Genomic DNA, 16,843 nt, shown 5'->3' on the forward strand with positions numbered 1-16,843 from the left:
CTGCTGATGCGCCAGCCCGTTGTCCAGCAGACAGCCCGGCACACAGTAGGTGCTCAATAAACAGCAGCTGCTGACGTGGGCGGCGCCTGCAGAGGTGGCTGCTTCTGCCTTGGGGCTCAGCTTGTCTCTGCTCCCAGCGGTCGGATCCAAGGAGAAAGACCCCCTTGGTGTGTTTGTTTGCTGCTGGACATGGCCCCAATAGACTCCGTGTCTTTCTCTCCTCCTCCATCCCTGCGCAGTAGCTCGGGAAGCGGCAGTTTGCAGAGATTGAAGGCAAAATTTCTTGAAAGGCTGCACTTTCATCTTCCAATTTGTAGCCATTTAGCAGGGCCGGGCCGAGGGGCAGCGAGGGCTCTGGCTGTGCAGGCCGCACGGAGGTGCCCACCGCTGCAGAGAATGGGTTCTTTGTCCTTCCCCAGACGGCTCTGGGCTGCGGGACGGACACCCACCCTCTGGGGGCCGGGCAAGTCTGCAGGGCTGGAGGGAAGGCCAATGGCTAGCCCGCCAGCCTCACCACGGGCCCCAGAGCTGCGAGGGCTTCCCCAAGCTCTGAACCCACAAACAGTGGGCGACCTCCCTGTCACCGCCTTCCCCGGCTGCTCCCAGCGCCCTGAGGGGACCTAAGGCTCGCCCCTCCCTTGGGCCACTAAAGAGGGGGTCCAAGAAGAACGTCCTGCCTTGAGCAGAGGGGGCCCTTCCGGTGGAGGGAAAGTGCAGAGGGGAAGGAGTTCCAGCTGGGATTCTGGAGGAAGACTTCTGGGTGCTTGGGAAAACAAAGTGCAGGTGCAGCTGAGGGGTGAGAAAATGTCTGGAAGAGGAAGGTTTGTGGGTTTCAAATGTTGCTGTGAAGAGCTTCGCCCCCTGCAGTGGTGAGACTCAGAGCTGGCGGGCACCTCACTGCTGGAGATGGGACCCATGGCACCCAGCTGTAAGGGAGGGACGTGAGGCAGCCAAAGGTCTCTCTACCTTAGGAAGAAAGGACTGTGGACGCTGGGCCAGCACGGTGGGGAGGGTACGAGAGTCTGTGTCCGTGAGGTCAGGGGAGGGAGGGCCCTCATGGCTGGAAAGAAGGGGAGGCTTCCTGGAGGAGGAGACATCCGACCCACCCAAGTGTCTATTGCCCCAAAGTTGGGCTGGTCTTGCCCCCTTTCTGAGTGGACTCTGGCACCTGGGGTGAGGGCCAGTGTCTTCCCCCTCCGTGGAGCCCACTGGGCCCAGGATCACCCAGCATCATCCTGTCAGGTCCTTCTCCCCGTACCCATCCATCACCCTCAGTCCCGCCTCCAGGCCTTTGCCCAGGAAGCCCCTCCCCTCCCTTGGCCCAGCCCCTCAAGCTCAGCTCCAGTCCCCACACCCCTGGAATCTCCCCAGGGGGAAGATCATGGCTGAGAGCGGTGAGAACTCCTGTCCTGGGGGCAGGCAGGCTGCAGCAGGTGAGGGCTGTGCCGCGTGTTTTCAAGACTGGAGTGGGGAGCGGGCGGGGCACTGCCGGGGCACACGTCGCTTGTTAGGATTAAAGCCTGGTATGACCGCCGGGCTCGTCCGCTTGAAAAGGACACTGAGGCCGGGGGAGGGGCAGGCCTGTGCCTCATGCCCACCTGGGTGCTCTTGTGCCCCCCTGGGTCCCCGACTGGAGTACAGGGGCTCAGCCACCCCCCACAAAGTCCTCAGGAATCAGCACCAATAAAAAAAATACACTTTACTGTGGACTTTGGGGTCTGCAGGGGCAGTGCAGCAGGTACGCGGGGAACGGAGCATGCAGAGTGCCAACCAGGTGCACGGGATATGGTGAAGCGGCCCCTCTGCTGGGCACCCAGCCCCTGGTCTCCTCCGACTGCCCCTGGGAGCCCCAGGACGCTCAGGGCGCTGCTGGGTCCCCGTCAATCCCAGAAAAGTCTGGTTGAGTAGATGGAGAAGGAAGGGCAGCCCGCTGGACGAGCAGGCGTCCGGGGCTTTGGCCGCTCGCAGAGCCGCCAGTCGGGGCCCAACACCGCGAGCTGGGGGGCGGGGTGGGCAGAAGCCGCTGGCGCAGCTCAGCCGGAAGCGGCAGCACAAGGAAGGAGGGCGTGGGAGCCCACACTCCAGCCCTGAGCTCCTCCGCAGTTTTGTCTCTCTTCATTAAACATCCAAGGAACAGCGAGTTCACGGATGTGTTTTCTTCTTCTCCGCCTTCCTGAAACACCCAGAATGGAGAAGCGGAGACCTGCCGCGAGGTTTCTGGGGAGTACCCGGCACTTGGGGAGCAGAGAAAGTTGGAGGGAAGAGGGATGAAGGAGCCAGGTCCCAGGCTAGAGCAGGGGACAGACAGCAGCAAAGCCAGTGGCCGGGGCTTGTCTGGGACGGGGCAGGTGTGCAGGGGTGTGCAGACGCGTGCACGTGCAGGGGCAGCGCACCGGCTCTGGAGGCCTGGAGCGCACGCCAGGCACTTGCTTTGGGAAGACACCAAGCAGTAATTGTGTGAAGCGTGGACACGACCGGCCATCCCACTGTCCTTGGGGGTGGCAGACTGGCTGGGACCCCTGGGTTGTCCCTCCCGGGCTAGAGCGGGATTTGGGTGGCCACATTCCGGTTTGGGCAGCAGGGGTCTGTCCAGCCGCCCACCAGGCTGCATCAACTACCAGCGGACGCGCTGAGAGGCTGCCATGGCATTTAGGGTGGGCCGAAGACAAGCCAGGGCTCGTGCCTGCGGGGCAGCCGGGTGGAGGGTGGCGAGGCCCGGCTGTCCGTGAACCCAGGGCCTCGAGGGTGGTGGCAGTGGAGGGCTCTGCCCCTGCATCCCAGGTGCCTGTGGAGGCCGGCTCACTTCCAGCAGTGCTCCAGGGAGCTGGGGGGCTGCACCTTGAGCTTCTGTGGGCAGAGCAGCTTGGTAAAGGCCCGGCGGAAGCTGTAGTGGCACAGCGGGTAGAGGACAGGGTTGACGGCCGAGTTGGCCCACAGCAGCCAGAAGGACATCTCGTACCAGTAGTCGGGGACGCAGGGGCCGTGGCAGGCGGCCCGGGTGATCATGAGGAGTGTGTACGGGGCCCAGCAGAGCCCAAAGGTGCTCACGATGACGGCCAGCGACTTGGCCACCTTCTTGTCCCGCGAGAGCCGGAAGCGCTGGGCGATGCTCTGGGACACCATCTTCGTGCGCTTCTCCAAGGACGCCGAGGACACGGATGGCTTGGAGCCCCGCTTGAGTGAGCGCGGCCGCTCGGCGCCCCTCGAGGAGCTGCCAGAGCTGGAGGTGGGCGAGGCCGCGGCACCTCCCCCTCTGCTGCCCCCGAGGGCCGCATCCCCAGCCTCGGCCCCAGTGCCTGGGGCTGCCTCGCCGCCCCCCACCCCGCACCTGTGCAGCGGCACGACCTCCCCACACCCCTTTTGCCAGCAATCCCAGCAGCTGGGCGCGGCCGGCGGCGGGGAGGGCTGGGCCTCGGGGGGAAGCTCCGAGGCCGCCGCCTCGCGTGCGCCGTCCAGCCGGACACGGGTGCGTCTCTGAACGTTCAGGTAGATGCTGAGGTTGAAGAAGGTGACGCTGAGGAAGGGCGTGAAGAACTCGAGGGTGGAGGCCGTGATGAGGGAGTACCCGCTGTAGAAGAGCTCGGCGTAGCAGCGGCCCTCGGGGGTGGGGCCGCCCCCGACAGGTACTCCCAGCTGAGGGCGGCGGGTCCGTAGAGCAGGGAGGCCAGCACCCACACCAGCACCATCTTCCTCACTGCCCGCCGCGTGTCGCCCTGCTGGGCCCGGTAGGAGACCTGCGGTGGGACACGCTGGGTCAGGAGGCAAGGGGACTGAGCCCAGGTCGGCCGCTGCCGCTTGCAGCCCCCAGCAGCCTCTGGGCCTCTGTGCACGCCTTCCCCGGCAGTGATGCTTTTCCCTTTTCCTCCCCTCGCCCCATGAATCCCGGGCAGGCTGAGGCCCTGTCACACTCTCCTATGGCCTCAGAACCTCCCGCAGAATCCTAACTTTGTGCCGGGCTGCCTGTCTGCCATCGCCCCATCAGCTGTGCGCTCCCCCGGGGGCCCACGTCACTGTCCGATCTACTGAGTACCTGCCGTGTGCCAGTCTCTCTGCTTGGCACCTTTCGATACCATCTTATTTAATCTTCACAACTGCTCCACTTTCATGATGGCTCAGGCAGGGCAGGAAAGAACACAGGTGGGTCGGCTCAAGGGGCAGAGCTGGCTCAAAACCCATGCACTCTGTCCCACTGCCTCCCTGGACTAGGACACATGTGGTCCCCAGCGGAGGGCCCCGGGGTGCCTGATGGAGCCTCAGGGAGAAAATGAGATTGCACTGGAGTGACCTCTGCTTCTGTGCCGCCAGCCCGGTGCCCACAGGACACCGACGTGGGAAGTCCAGGCAGCCCAGGGCCCCTAACTCATGGTGGCCACCACGCCCAGGGAAGCTCGTGGAGCCTGTCTTCCCGAGACATGCACACCTGTGGGGAGGTACCACCAAGGGCCCCTGGCCCAGATCCTCCCTTAGTTCCAGGGACTTTGGACCTGCTCCAGGGCGGAGGCTGAAGGGACCCCCTTCCTTCGGGTCCACACTGTGCCTTCTGCCTGAACCAGGACCAGTCCTACTGGCAGCACATGGCTACCGAGTGGGCGGCTGGCCATAGAGTGCCCGATGTGTCAGGTGTGAGGCCAGTGGGGATCAAGCCCAGCCAGCACTGCCCACTCAGAAGTGGCCGTACCCCCTGCCGGGTGCGTCTCCTGGCCGCTCCCAACCACCCCTCCCCCTAGGGGTGAACATGGGCACCCACGTCCCAGACTCACGGCTCGGGTGACCGACAGGAAGCGGTCATAGCTGATGAGCACGATATTGAAGACAGAAGAGGTGCAGAGCAGGTAGTCCACCACCAGCCACAGCTTGCAGAGGCCCCGGCCAAAGGGCCAGCGGCCAGTCAGCACGTAGGGCACGTACAGTGGGATGCAGAATGCCCCTGTGGGAGAGGAGGGCCGTGGTGGGCCGTGGCTGCGCGGGGGTCAGACCCCACCCCCAGCCGAGAGACAGGCAGGACCTAGGGTCACTCGGTGGCCCTTCTGGGACCAGCGATCCTCCCTCCGCCTCATTCATAGGCACACTCTTCGCACTGCACCTGGCCTTCAACCCTTGCCCGGCCCCTAGTCCCACTGGGTCCCCTGGACTTGGGGGCAGGAGGAAGATCCAGGTGTGGGGACCGCTGGGAGCGACGAGCCCCAGAGCCTTGGTCTGGTCATCCCTGGACTTCTGCCAGCCCTCCCAGTGCCCAGAGGAAGAAAGAACATTTCCTCCCTCTCTGGCCCCGCTGGATCCCAAGCTCCCATTCTGGCTCTTCCTCATCAGCTCAGAAACCGAGAAAGCCTTTCTCCGGACTCAAAGGGCACTTGACTGCTGCCACGCGGGCGCCCACCGCCAACCCCGCTCTGAGCGTCTGGCAGACGCCTGTCTCAGCCCCAACAGGTGTCTGGGGCTCCGGCCCCCTCCTTGCGCCCCGCCCCACAGCCTGCAGCAGTGCACAGACATGTGAGAGCGCACTCCTCAGAGCCTCTCCCCCCAACCCCGCCCGCCTTCCCCATGGCCTCCTCCCCCAACGTGGCTCTAAAAGTCTCCCCTCCATGTCCCCTTCCCCAAACCTCCCCCCCAGCGCCCTCCCCGTGTCCTGAGTCCTCTGCAGCCTTTGTTTAGCCACGGCGCAAGAGCCCCCGCTGCACCGCGGCCGCAGCGCCTTGCGCCTGGCCGAGCGCCCGCTGGCTAGGACCCCTTCCCCGGGGACATCCTTCCCCAGCCCGAGTCCCGCGGCCGGGGAAGCAAGGAACTTCGCCTGCGCCCACCTCCCCACGAGTCCCGGATGCCCCCTCCCCAGGCCGGACCCCTTAGCGGGGCGTGTCCCCGAGGCAAAGGCACCCTAGGTCCGCGTTCCAATCCCCGCTGGCCCGACCCGGCAGGGCGCCCCTGGGCTCGGGCGGAGGCTGGGGGCTTTACCCACGAGGAAGTCGGAGATGGCGAGGTTGAGCAGAAAGAAGTTGTTCTGCGTGCGGAGACTCGAATCGGCCACGAAGGCGAGCATGACCAGCGCGTTGCCCAGCACCGTGGCCACGATGAGCAGCGCCATGAGCGCCGCCAGCACCGCGGTCCAGGCGGCGGAGAAGCCGCGCGCTCCGCCCGCCGCCGCCGCCGCCGCCTCGCCTGCCAGCGCCCCCGACGCGTTCAGCGGTCCGTCGGGCGGGGAGCGCTCCATGGCCCCGCCGGCTCACGCGGCGCCGGGGCGCAGGGCAGGGCGCGGATCGTCGGCCGGGCAGCCGGGAGGGATCCCGGCCCGGGAGCCTGGTCTTTGCGGGCTTTCGGCCCGACCGGGCTCCCCGGGGGGTACCCGGCGCATGGTCCGCGGGCGCCGAGACCGCGGCCGGGGCGGGCGGCGCCGAGGGGGCCCGGCCCGGAATCTGAGCCGAATCGGGCCAGCGGCACGACCGCTGCAGCACTAGCGGACCCGGAGCGGAGCTGGAGCCCGAGCCGCTGGCGGAGCGTCCGTGCGCCCCGAGTGCCGAGAGCAGCAGAGTGAGCCCCGGGCCCAGCCCGCTGCCCCACGCGCCCCGCTCAGCGCCCCCGCCATTGGCTGCCGCCCTCGCCCCGCCCCCGCCCCGCCCGGCGCCGGCAGCACCACGGACAGCGCCGCGTGCCCGCCGGGCAGCTGGAGCCCCGGCCCGAGTGTGCACGGCGGCTGGCGGGGAGCCCGGCACGGCGGGCGCCGGAGCTGGGGGCTCGCCTGCGTTCAACCTGCGCTCGCACACAGGAGCCAGCCTCTGGACCGCGCGGCCTGCCCCGTGCCCTCGTCCCCGGTGACCCCTGGCCGGCCCTCGTCGGAAGCCGGGGCGCCTGTGGGGATCTGGAGTGCGGTTGAGGGGAAACACCTGCGCCCGCGTTCGGGGGAACTTGCCCCACGGGACCCCTCCTCGTTTCACGCTTCGGGCAAGCAGTTCTCGGAGAAAGGAACCTCCCGAGGAGAAAGGATAGGAGAGGTCTCCGATAGCCGTGCCCGAGCCAGGGGTTCGCTCCGCACCCCCGTATGCGTGGGACTCGACTCTGAATCTGAGTCTCCCCGTGGGCAGGACCCAACGCAGCGTCCAGGGTGACCTGCAAGGCGCAGACAGATGTGGAGTTACATAAGGGAAAATGGGGAACCAGCGGACCCAGCTGGGAGGGGAGCGTGCCCACCCTGGGCTCAGGCGGCCCTAGTTTGAAGGGAGAGCGACCATCTGCTCAGAACCCAGCCACGGGTCCCCCCCGGTGGACAGCGCAGTGGGGCGGTCAGTGCTTCAGGGACCGACGAGCCCACTGCGCTCGGGGCGCAGCCGGGGCGGCGCGCTGCGTTAGCGCCTGCGGGAGGCTTTGGGGGGAGGAGAGGCGGCGGGAGGGAGCGCCCCCTCCGCCCAGGCACAAGCGCTCAGATAGCCTGGGTCAAGGACGAGACACACACAGCGAGACAGACAGACACGCCCACATGCAGACACACAGACTCCCACAGACCAGGGAAACAGTCGCCCAGCGTCAGGCTGGGGACCCACGAACGGCAGTTTGACGCGCACACATCAGACCCAGACAGCGAGGGAACAGCGCCTGAGGGAGAGGGAAGCAGCGGCGCTGCTCTGTCGCCAGCAGCGCACATCTGCCGAAGCCTCAAAGAGGAGAGAAAAGTGCGCGTCTGCGTGCGGGGGTGGGGGCTGCAGGGGGACCCCAGGCGCTGGCACACCGGCACCCGCACTTCCAGCAGCTTCCTGATCACGCTGGGACCCACCTCTCCCCCTAGCCCCGAGGTGCTTTAGAAACTTCGGGGAGTGAGGGAGGGGTGCTGGGTTCCCCTAGCCCCTCCTCAGGGCTGATTGCAGGGAGGAGACCCCAGCCCCTCACCCCAGCCCCAGGGGATCCACGGTTCTATGGCTTCTCGCGGCTTGCGCTGGGGGAGAGGTGTGGGGCTCCAGCTCCCCCTCCCAGAAGCCCTCTCTGAGTCGCTGGCTGTACCCCTTCCACCAGCAAACCCTGCTCCTCGTGCAGGCTCCCCCAGCTCCCCAACTTGCATGGTGGGCAGGGCTGTGCCAGGACCAGGCACCAGTTGGTGGTTAGACAAGCCAAGGTGGAGAGCTGCTGGAGTCCAGCATGGTGCCGCTGGGCCCCATCGCGCTCGCCAGCAGCTCCCTGCCGCCTGGACCCCGCCAGAGCCTGCTCCTCCACAGGCACCCCAAGGCCGGCTCTGGCCAGTCAGTGCTTCAAGGGCGCACCCCCACCCTATCCCAGGCCTCCAGAGATGGAGTTGGATGGGGAGTGGGGGGGCGCCTGGCTCTCTCCTCACTGGCTGGGAGCCCCCTCCCATCCTCAGTTCCGGTCCAGGGTAGAGGGAAGTCTGAGCAGAGGGCAGCCCCTTTAAAGTCTCAGTCAAGCTGGGGCCCGGTTGTCCTTGTGGCCTTTAGTGTTCGCGAGCTTTCCTTGGCAGTCTCTCACCCCACAGCAGCTAGAGCCGGGGATGCAGGGGATGGACTCAGTTCAGACCCTGGCACTTGGGTGACTTGGGAGAGTTACCAAATTTCTCTGAGTGTGGGGACCTTCCTCTTGAAATGGAGGCCATCAGGAGGAGAACCACAGCTGGCCCAGAGGTTTGAGGATGGCCATGGCCACGAGTGGCGAGCGCCCCCTGTTGGCACTTAACACCCATGACCTCATCAGCCCCCACCCCCACCCCGAATTCAGCATACAATGTGGGTAGGACCAGCAGCCTGCACAGAGCCCAGAAAGCTACCTGCCCAAGGTCACACGAGGCCAGAGGCCCCTCTCTTGATGGTTACACTCCTGGCGAAGCCCTGAGATCAAGGCCCCTGACCTTGCAAATATACTAACTCTTGGGGCTTTGACCTTGTCGGGACAGGAGCCTAGAGTCCTCTGGGCTGGGCCCAACTTGACTAAGGCAGTTTGGGGGAATGAGGCAGGTCCCCACGTGACTGTCCACAGGGCATCTTGCCCTGAGGTCTCTGTCTCAAGGAGTGGGTATTCAGGCCCCAGGATGGCAGGGAACGCCCCAAGACCCTAGGAAAGGCTGGCTGAGCATTGGGGTACATGGGCCCCTATTCTCAGCTCACCTGGACACCCCCAAAGAGCGTGGCCTGGGGGCCGAGTTTCTCCATTTGTCAAAACAGCCAGCATTTGGGGTTCAAAATGTCCAGTCCCAGATCACGTAAGCCCTAGATTAGTGAAAACACCCCTCGCACAGGAAATAGCTCACCCACTGATTGATCAGTTGATTCGTTCATTCAGCCCCTAAGATCTGCAGGGGTGACAGCTGAGGAGGGCTGTAGGCTGGAGAGTGGAGGGGCCCCGAGACCCGCTGCAGCGGCGGGACCTCACCCACCTCCCTCCTGCCGTATGGAGCAGAGAACCTGCAGCACAGACGTGTGCTGCTCAGAGGCCCCTCCACAGGGAACTTGCTGGCAGGAGGGCCGGTGACCGCCCCAGCTGAGAGCAGCCTCTTCCCGGGCATCTGGTCGGCCGCTGTCGTATGGGACTCCTCTGTGTGCAGCGTCTGCTCTGGGGCCCCCGTGGGGGGCTGAGACTTTCCCGGGGGGCTCCCCCTTCCTACCTACCTTCTCCCTGCGCACATGTCAGGCCCACACTGCGGGCTGAACGCTCGTCACCTGCTCCCTTTGTCTTTCACAGATGTCCCCACCAACCTCTCGACCTTGGACCCTGTCTCCGCGTCTGCTCCCTGGGGGACCCAAGTTGACACAGGCTGCGTTCCGGTTCTGGAAGGATGGCCAGGGAGTCGAGCCAAGAGCTCCAGGAGGCAGCCAGGTGGAGATCTGGAGGGAGCAGCGTTCCAGGCAGAGGGGACCGCGGGAGCAAAGGACAAGGTGGGTGGGAGCGCGCGTGCGTCTGTGGCGGCCGTGGGGGGCGGGGCGCGGGGAGGGCAGATGTGATGCCTCACGCCCTGTGCAGACGCTGAGGGAGGCCCGGGAGGGTTTTGAGACACAGTGAGACAGGCCTCCCTGCTTCAGGGCAGAACAATCTCCAGCAGGGCGAGGGCAGAGCCGAGAGGCCAGTGGGGAGGCTGATGCTAGGCTCCAGGCGAGGACGACGGTGGCAGTGGGGGAGGGGAGACCCGGGCAGATTCTGGGTCGAAGCCGACAGGAGCTGTGTGAGAGAAAGACGACGGGATCAGGGCTGACTCCAGGGTTTTGGCTCAAATGCCTCGAGGGTGGCATTGACACGAATGAGCTGGGGGTCTGTGGGAGGAGCAGGTTGGGGGACAAGGGGGTGCTCAGATTTGAGCATGTTGAGATAGATGATATGGCCCATTGGACCTCCTGGGGTAGAGGTCATCAGGCCCCCAGGCCCAGCCCTGGCGCTGGAGTCCGAGGCCTGGCCCAGGAGCAGCCCGCTCACCTCTTCTTGGTCTGGGGCCAGAGGGGCCCTGGGCTGGGGAGACGCAGCTGTGCATGCCAGCGTCTGAGCAGCAGGACGCTGTCCTGGTCGCCCGTGGTCATGGTCACGGTCATGGGGCAGCGGGCTCCGCCTCCAGCTGCCCCACTGAGCTGGGAAACCTCTCCTTCATCGGAGCGCCTGCCCTGCACTTGCGCCCATGGAGCCCTACCCTGCTGCACGGGACGCGGCCCCCTAATGAGAAATAACGAGGGGAGTGGAGTGGAGCCGCTGTGGCCCTCTGCCCGGCGACTCTCCTGCTCTTATGGCCAAGACGCACTTGCTGGAGCGCTTGCCAGCGTTCTGGCTCTGGTGCCGTGACACCTCTTTAGAGGAACCTCTGTTTGCCTTCTCCCTTTCTGCAAGAGCTCACTGGAATATGGGAATATGCAGGTTTTTCTTTTTTTGTTCCTTGTCCTTTTTTTTCTTTTCCTGGTGACATTCTGAGCCAGCTCCAGGTGCACTCTGATGAGCTCAGGGCCCGGGTGTGATCAGCACGTCTCCCAAGGTCACCGCTTTGGAATAAAAGCTGAGTCTGACTTCCCTGCCTTTAGAGACAAGGCTGAATTGGGCCCATGGCCCAGGTGGCAGGAAGGAGAGAGAGGACAGGAGAACCAGGGATGCAGTTGCTGTGGTCTGGCCTCAAATGACGAAAACCAACTCAAAAAAGCCTAAGGAAAGGAATGTTTATTGTTGCCCATGGCTGAAAAGTCCAGGAGGTGGGCTTCGGACACAGCTGCATCCAGGAACTCAAAGAACAGCTTCTCTTTCCACCTGTCTTTTCCCTGCGTCCACCTCATTCCCAGGAGGGAGTGTCCTTGAAGCTCCAGGCTGATCTCCTATGCTCTTGTCCACTCCCCAGGAGGAAGACAGGGCTACCAACAGCACCCAGAATTAGCCCCCTTGGCCTGGCTTGGACAGTCATGGTGGCCAGCTGGGGCAGCTTTGCTTGAGCTTACAGCAATATGGTCAATGTCACTTGAACCCCAACCTGGGCAGTCGTCCCCTGTGGGTCCCGTGTGCCTGTGCCGCTTCCCCTGGCAGTGCCTTTCTTTGTTGGCAGTGTCCAGGGAGCCCCTGCCTGGTCCTGGGGGGACAGCGGGCCTGGGCACTGAGAGCTCGGTTGGAGGTTCCCAAGATGAAGCTCACGGGTTGGGGGCAGGCGGGGCAGTGGGACTGGGGACTGCGGAGACAGCCTTCTTCCTGGGCATCTGTGTCTTCTGCTTCCTGGCTGCTGTGAGCACAGGGCCCAGCGTGAGAATGAGGGCGAGAGGGTGAGGGACGAGGGGCAGGTCTCCACACACCAGACACATCCGACCACAGAGCCTGGGCTGGAAGGTTCTGGAGTCCTCCCCAGCGGCGACCCGCAAGAAGGAAGCTGGCAGCCCTCCCTCCCGGCCTGCACCCCCCCTCTCCTGGAGCCAGTGCTGCCAGCTTAGAGGCAAGGTCACCCCCATCCCACAGCCTGCGTCAGTGGCCCCCAGAAAAAAGAGCTCTGGGGCCTTGGTGTCCACGCGGGGGGAGCGGAGAGACTCAGGTGCAGGGACTCAGAGGCTGGAGAGAGCACAGTTTGGAGAGCTGATGGGAGGGGGACTTGACCCTGGGTCTGAATTTCCTCACCTATTGCCCTTTCCTCCTAAGGATGATGCCAGTGGTGATATTAACCACGAGAAAAGGGGCTCTCGGGAGGGGCTCTCTGCAGGAGGTCTGATCTAAGGGCGCGGGAACAGCTGCCGGGGAGGTGCAGGGGCAACTGGGGGGGGGGCCAGAGGTAATAAACTCTCTTCTCTAAGGAAAGAGGCACCCTCACCCCCAGAAGCTCCCTCTGCATGACTCAGGTGTGGTTCTGGATGTGCCCCCTTCCCAGGTTGGCAGTTAAGTATCGATATTTGCCGAATGAATGAATGAAACTGCTTGCGTCTCTGCAGGTTCTCTCCATGCACTAAGAATGCATAAGCCAGGCTTCCCTGGCGGTCCAGTGGTTAGGACTCCACGCTTCCACTACAGGGGGCGCGGATTCGACCCCTGGTCAGGGAACTAAGATCCCTCATGCTGCGTGGTGCGGCTCCCCACCCAGAAAAAAAACATAAGCCATGGAGAAGCAGGAAAGAAGGGTGAAGGTGGACCTTCGTCCAGGGTGCCTTCTCCAGAGCCCTGGGTGGGGCTAGGTGTCAGAAGGGCCCTCAAATCCAGCTATGGGGGGCTGGCCCCAGCCTGGGAACCTCCCTTGCATCCCCAAGAGTGTTTGGTGGGGCTTCTCGTGGCTGTGACCCAGCTGTGCCATGTGTCAGCAGGGCTGGGGACCTGAGCCAAGCTCAGACCGTGAGTCCCGGCCAGGACTCTCCGGGGCCTGTGGACTAGACCGTGATCAGACCCTGGGTAGTAAGCATCAAACCCTCGGGGTGGTCGAGCCTGGCCATGGGTGGAGACAGGCTGCTCTGATGAGGGCCCAGCCTTGGGGCTCGTGGAAGTGGGTGAGGGGGGGAGCGTGGACCCGCATGTGTAAGCAGAGGAAGGGATGGTGCCCAGCTCTGCCCAGCCCGGGCCCAGGGTCCTCGTCTGTGCTGCAGCTGCCCCCGCCCCCGGAGCTTCCTGCCATGGACTCGGCCCCTCAGCCTTTGCTGCAGGGTGACGGGTGGGGACTGAGCCATGCCTTTGGCTGGCTGCCATCCGCCAGCCCTTGGAGGCCCTGCCCCCCAGAGCCTGTCCGTGCTCTGCGCCCTGTGCCCAGCAGCGCCAGTGTCACAGCAGGTCAGAGCCCTTGTATGTCTGCCCTGTCTCACCCTCCCTCAGGCCTCCTGTCCCCTGCTGGGCCCCTCTCGCGGTGGACAGGTCAGGTGGCCCTGGTGACAGTGCTGACGAGGCAGACGGGACCTGGTGACCCCAGTCCATTGTTCAGACCCCAGGCCTGGGGTTGAGGCTGGGCGGGTGGGGATGGGGGCAGCACGCTCCCTACACGGGCCAGAGATGCCCTCCCCGTGGTTGGAGCAGCTGAGGTCACAGTGCGGGTAGGGTCGTCCGTCTGGGACAGGGGACAGGGGGACCGCTGGGCTGGGCATGCTGGCGGCCACCCTGGGGCTCTGACTCCTGTGCACGAGCTTCCTGTCTGGCTGCTGCCCTGCTCTGCTCGGGGGGTGAGGCTGAGAGGCCGACAGCCCCCTCCCCAGACCCCATCAGGGTCCCCAAGGCCCCGTGCCGGCCCTGGAACCACAGCCCACCTCCCTCTCTTCCCAGCAAACACACCCCTGCCCCACGCCGCCCTCCCCTGCCAGCCCTCAGGGGTACTCCAGGTCTCCTGACCTGGCCTGTGCTGTTCTGTGCTGGGGTCCAGAGAGCGCGTGTGCATGTGTGTGCACGCATGTGCAGGTGTGTGTGCCATGCACGCACGGTACCAGCCCCGGGCAAACACGCAGGGCCCTCACCCTGCATGGGGCCCTGACCCCCTGCTTCGGGGGGTCGGAAGGAGGGGCGCACTCTGGGAGCTGCCTCCTGCGGGAGAGGCCAGGCCCCAGGGTTGCACCTCTGTTTACTCCCCGAGTCCCCCGGGACTCAGGCGGCTCCTTGGGGGGCCTGTGTCTGTCAGGAAAATAACGAAAGAGCTGACCGTCTCCGTGCTGGGGCACAGGGTCCTGTTAATGAAGACGTCCCCCGAGTTCTCGAGGAGGAAGGAGGGGGCCTGGGGCAACTCCCAAGGTGTGTCTGTGTGCACGTGTGTCTGCGTGTGCCGTTAAGTACATATGTGTATGCCTGTGTGCACATATGTGCATGTGTCTCTGTACATGTGTGTCTCTTGTGTTTCTTAGTGTGTCTATGTATGTGGGCCTGGCTGTGAGTCTTCGTGTGGGTGTGGGTGTGACCGAGTGCGCGTGTGCGTACACGTGTGTCTGTGGGTGTGCTTCTGACCTGAGCCAGGGGTAGGGCTCCTGAAGGAAGCTAGGAAGCTGGCACTCGTCCTCCTTCCCACCATGTAGGGACAGGTCAGGTCACAGAAATGTCCCCTCCCTCCGCGGGTGGCCCTGACTGCAGGACCAGGTCCTGGGCCAGGGCTGGGGTCAAGGGATTGCTCTAGAGCAGCCCCCCCGCCCCCGGGCCGGGCACAGATCTCAGTCACTCGGCTGCACAGGCACACACAACTGGAATCACAGCACGGAAACAAGTGCGCAGCCCCCGGGCCCGGGGGCGGGGGCGCGGCTGCGGGGCAGCGGGCTGGGGTCCCGGAGGAGCACCTCCTGGGTCTTGCCCCGGGGACTGGGGGAGCTTTGTTTGGGAAGCCGTTTGCTTTTCTTAGGACACGCTGGCCAGGTGGTTGTGCTGGAAGACTGGCCTAGGGCCACAAGCAGAAAGTGGCAGTGCTGGGCTGTGACTAGGAACATGAAGTCCCTGCCCCCGGTCCCTGACCAGAGCCCTGCCTTCTGCAGGGGCACAGCGGGGCCGCCTGGGTTCTCCCATGGCCCTGGGTGTTGGTCACCCCAGTGAGACCCCTGCCCACTTCCCCATGTCCCTGCCAGACCTCTGTTTGGGTTCACCTTTTCCTGGCATTGCGTAATCCTCTCACATTTTCTCAGTTTGCTCAGCTGATTCATGCAGAGCTGGAAAGGTCACGTAACAAGTACCGAAGTTCACTGGAAGGTTCTTCAGTAGGAAGCCCTGATGGACAGAGAAGGGCCCAGAGGCCTGTCCTGATAGGTAGCCGTCCTCCCCACACGTGGAGAAGGGGGCATGGAGATCTTGGCTCACCAGGGCATGCGTCTGACGGTTCACTGGTGGTGGACCTCCTTCAGGCATGGCTGGATCCAGGAGCCTGACTGCTCCTGTCAGAGCCTGTCTCCCAGCCCTGCTCTCCTCTCAGGCAGCCACTCCCCTTGGTGTGGCCCCTCCAGGCTGACAGCTGACAGCTCACAGCCCTGACAACAGATGCAGGGGCCCAAGCCCATGGCCTGACTGCTTATCTCAAAGTTGAGGCCGTGATGTCCCAGGTTCCAGTCACGTGCGTGCCAGAGGTGGGGTCAGCCTGTGAGTGGGGGTCCCCACAGGAGGATTTGGGGCTGTTCCTACAAGACAGGGGTGGATGCTGTGCAGAGCAAGTGGATGCTTGTCACGGGGGGCCACGCCCGTGCCCTCCAAGGGCCCCACCACTGGGGAACCTGAGGCTCAGAGAGATGCTCTGTTAGCAAGTGGCAGAGCCTGGACTTGAGTGGGGCTGCAGGTTCCTCCCCCCCCATCCCACCCCCACCCACCTCCTGCTGGCCTCCAGGGGCGTTCACTGAGCACCTACTACGTGCTGATCGGCTAGGAGCCCAGAAGGCATGTCGTTCCTGAAGCCGGTGAGTGGGTGGAAGTGCCGGGCCAGCTCTGTCTCCAGCGGTGCCTCGGAGAGGACCAGCCCTGAGGGCCCGAGCCCCGGGCCGTGGGACTCCTGGGCAGACTGCCTTCCCTCGGTGGGGGCAGGGCTGGCCAAGTGCCCAGCACAAGGCCTCTTATCAGCCCCTTTGCCTCTTGCCCAGAAAAAACCTGGCCCACTGGCCCAGTCTTCCCCCTACCTGGAGGGGACGGAGCCATCCGGCCGGCTGTATGCATAGTCCGCGGCCCCGGAAGCGGAGAGGCAGCACCCCGTGGGCCCCGATTCCTGTGCTGACCCTTCCTCAGATGGCTACAGAATTGTGGGTCCCAGTGCAAGACAAAAATGTGGGCCCCTCCTCAGAAATTAAGAATTTCAAGATGGCAACAGCTGAGCAGTAAACCGAGCATGGAGCCCCACGCGACTGCAGGCTGCACCCCTGTCCCTGCCACTGTGGTCCCCTCTCACTCCCCAAGTGGGAGCCTCCAGGGCAGACCCCCCAACCCTGCTGTGACTGCCTGGCACAGATTGCTAGCTGCCCCCTCCTCTCTCCTTCCCTGCCTTCCTCTCCGGGGATGGGATGGGGGGAGCACGCCTATCCTCCCAAAGACCCCAAATGCCAGGCTCTCTCTTATGCAAGGCCCCCCACCCCCCTCCGCGGGAGCCAGCTCGCTTCTGCCCAGAATGGAGGTGAGGCCGCTGCCGCCAGCCCCTCCCCGCTGGCCCAGACCGCTCCCAGGAAGAGAAATGAATCACACTGCTTTGGGCCACCCCCATCCCTGCTCCCTGGGCATGTTTCAGCTTTGCCCCTTCCCACCCCCACGCCTGGCAGCTCCCCTGGCCAGGCCGGCAGCTCCGACAAGTTAAATTTAGCGCGGCCCGAGCTGTCTTCCTCCCGTTCCCACCTGCCCCACTGGTCCCCTGCGCACAGATGCGCCCACACCCCTCCGCTGCACGTGAGCCCCTGGGAAGGGTGGGGAGAGAAGGACCTGCCTGCTTGGGGGTCCCCTGTGGCCTCCTGGACCCATATGCCTGCTTATGACAGCACCTGGAACCCAGCGCAGGGCCAGCAGTGCA

At 64.6% G+C, this 16,843-nt stretch overlaps 1 protein-coding gene across 1 annotated transcript; it reads right to left on the reverse strand.

Moving 5' to 3' along the window:
• Positions 1-2,799: 2,799 nt before the first annotated feature.
• Positions 2,800-6,205, reverse strand: HRH3 (histamine receptor H3; the record flags this gene model as incomplete). Its single annotated transcript, XM_082670071.1, is given in 4 exon segments — positions 2,800-3,620; positions 3,623-3,734; positions 4,761-4,927; positions 5,950-6,205. Coding segments are annotated over 4 exon segments (1,356 nt in total).
• Positions 6,206-16,843: the final 10,638 nt, after the last annotated feature.

The sequence above is a fragment of the Grampus griseus genome (assembly GCF_964374135.1).
Source record: "Grampus griseus genome assembly, chromosome: 14".
Taxonomy (NCBI): Eukaryota; Metazoa; Chordata; class Mammalia; order Artiodactyla; family Delphinidae; genus Grampus; species Grampus griseus.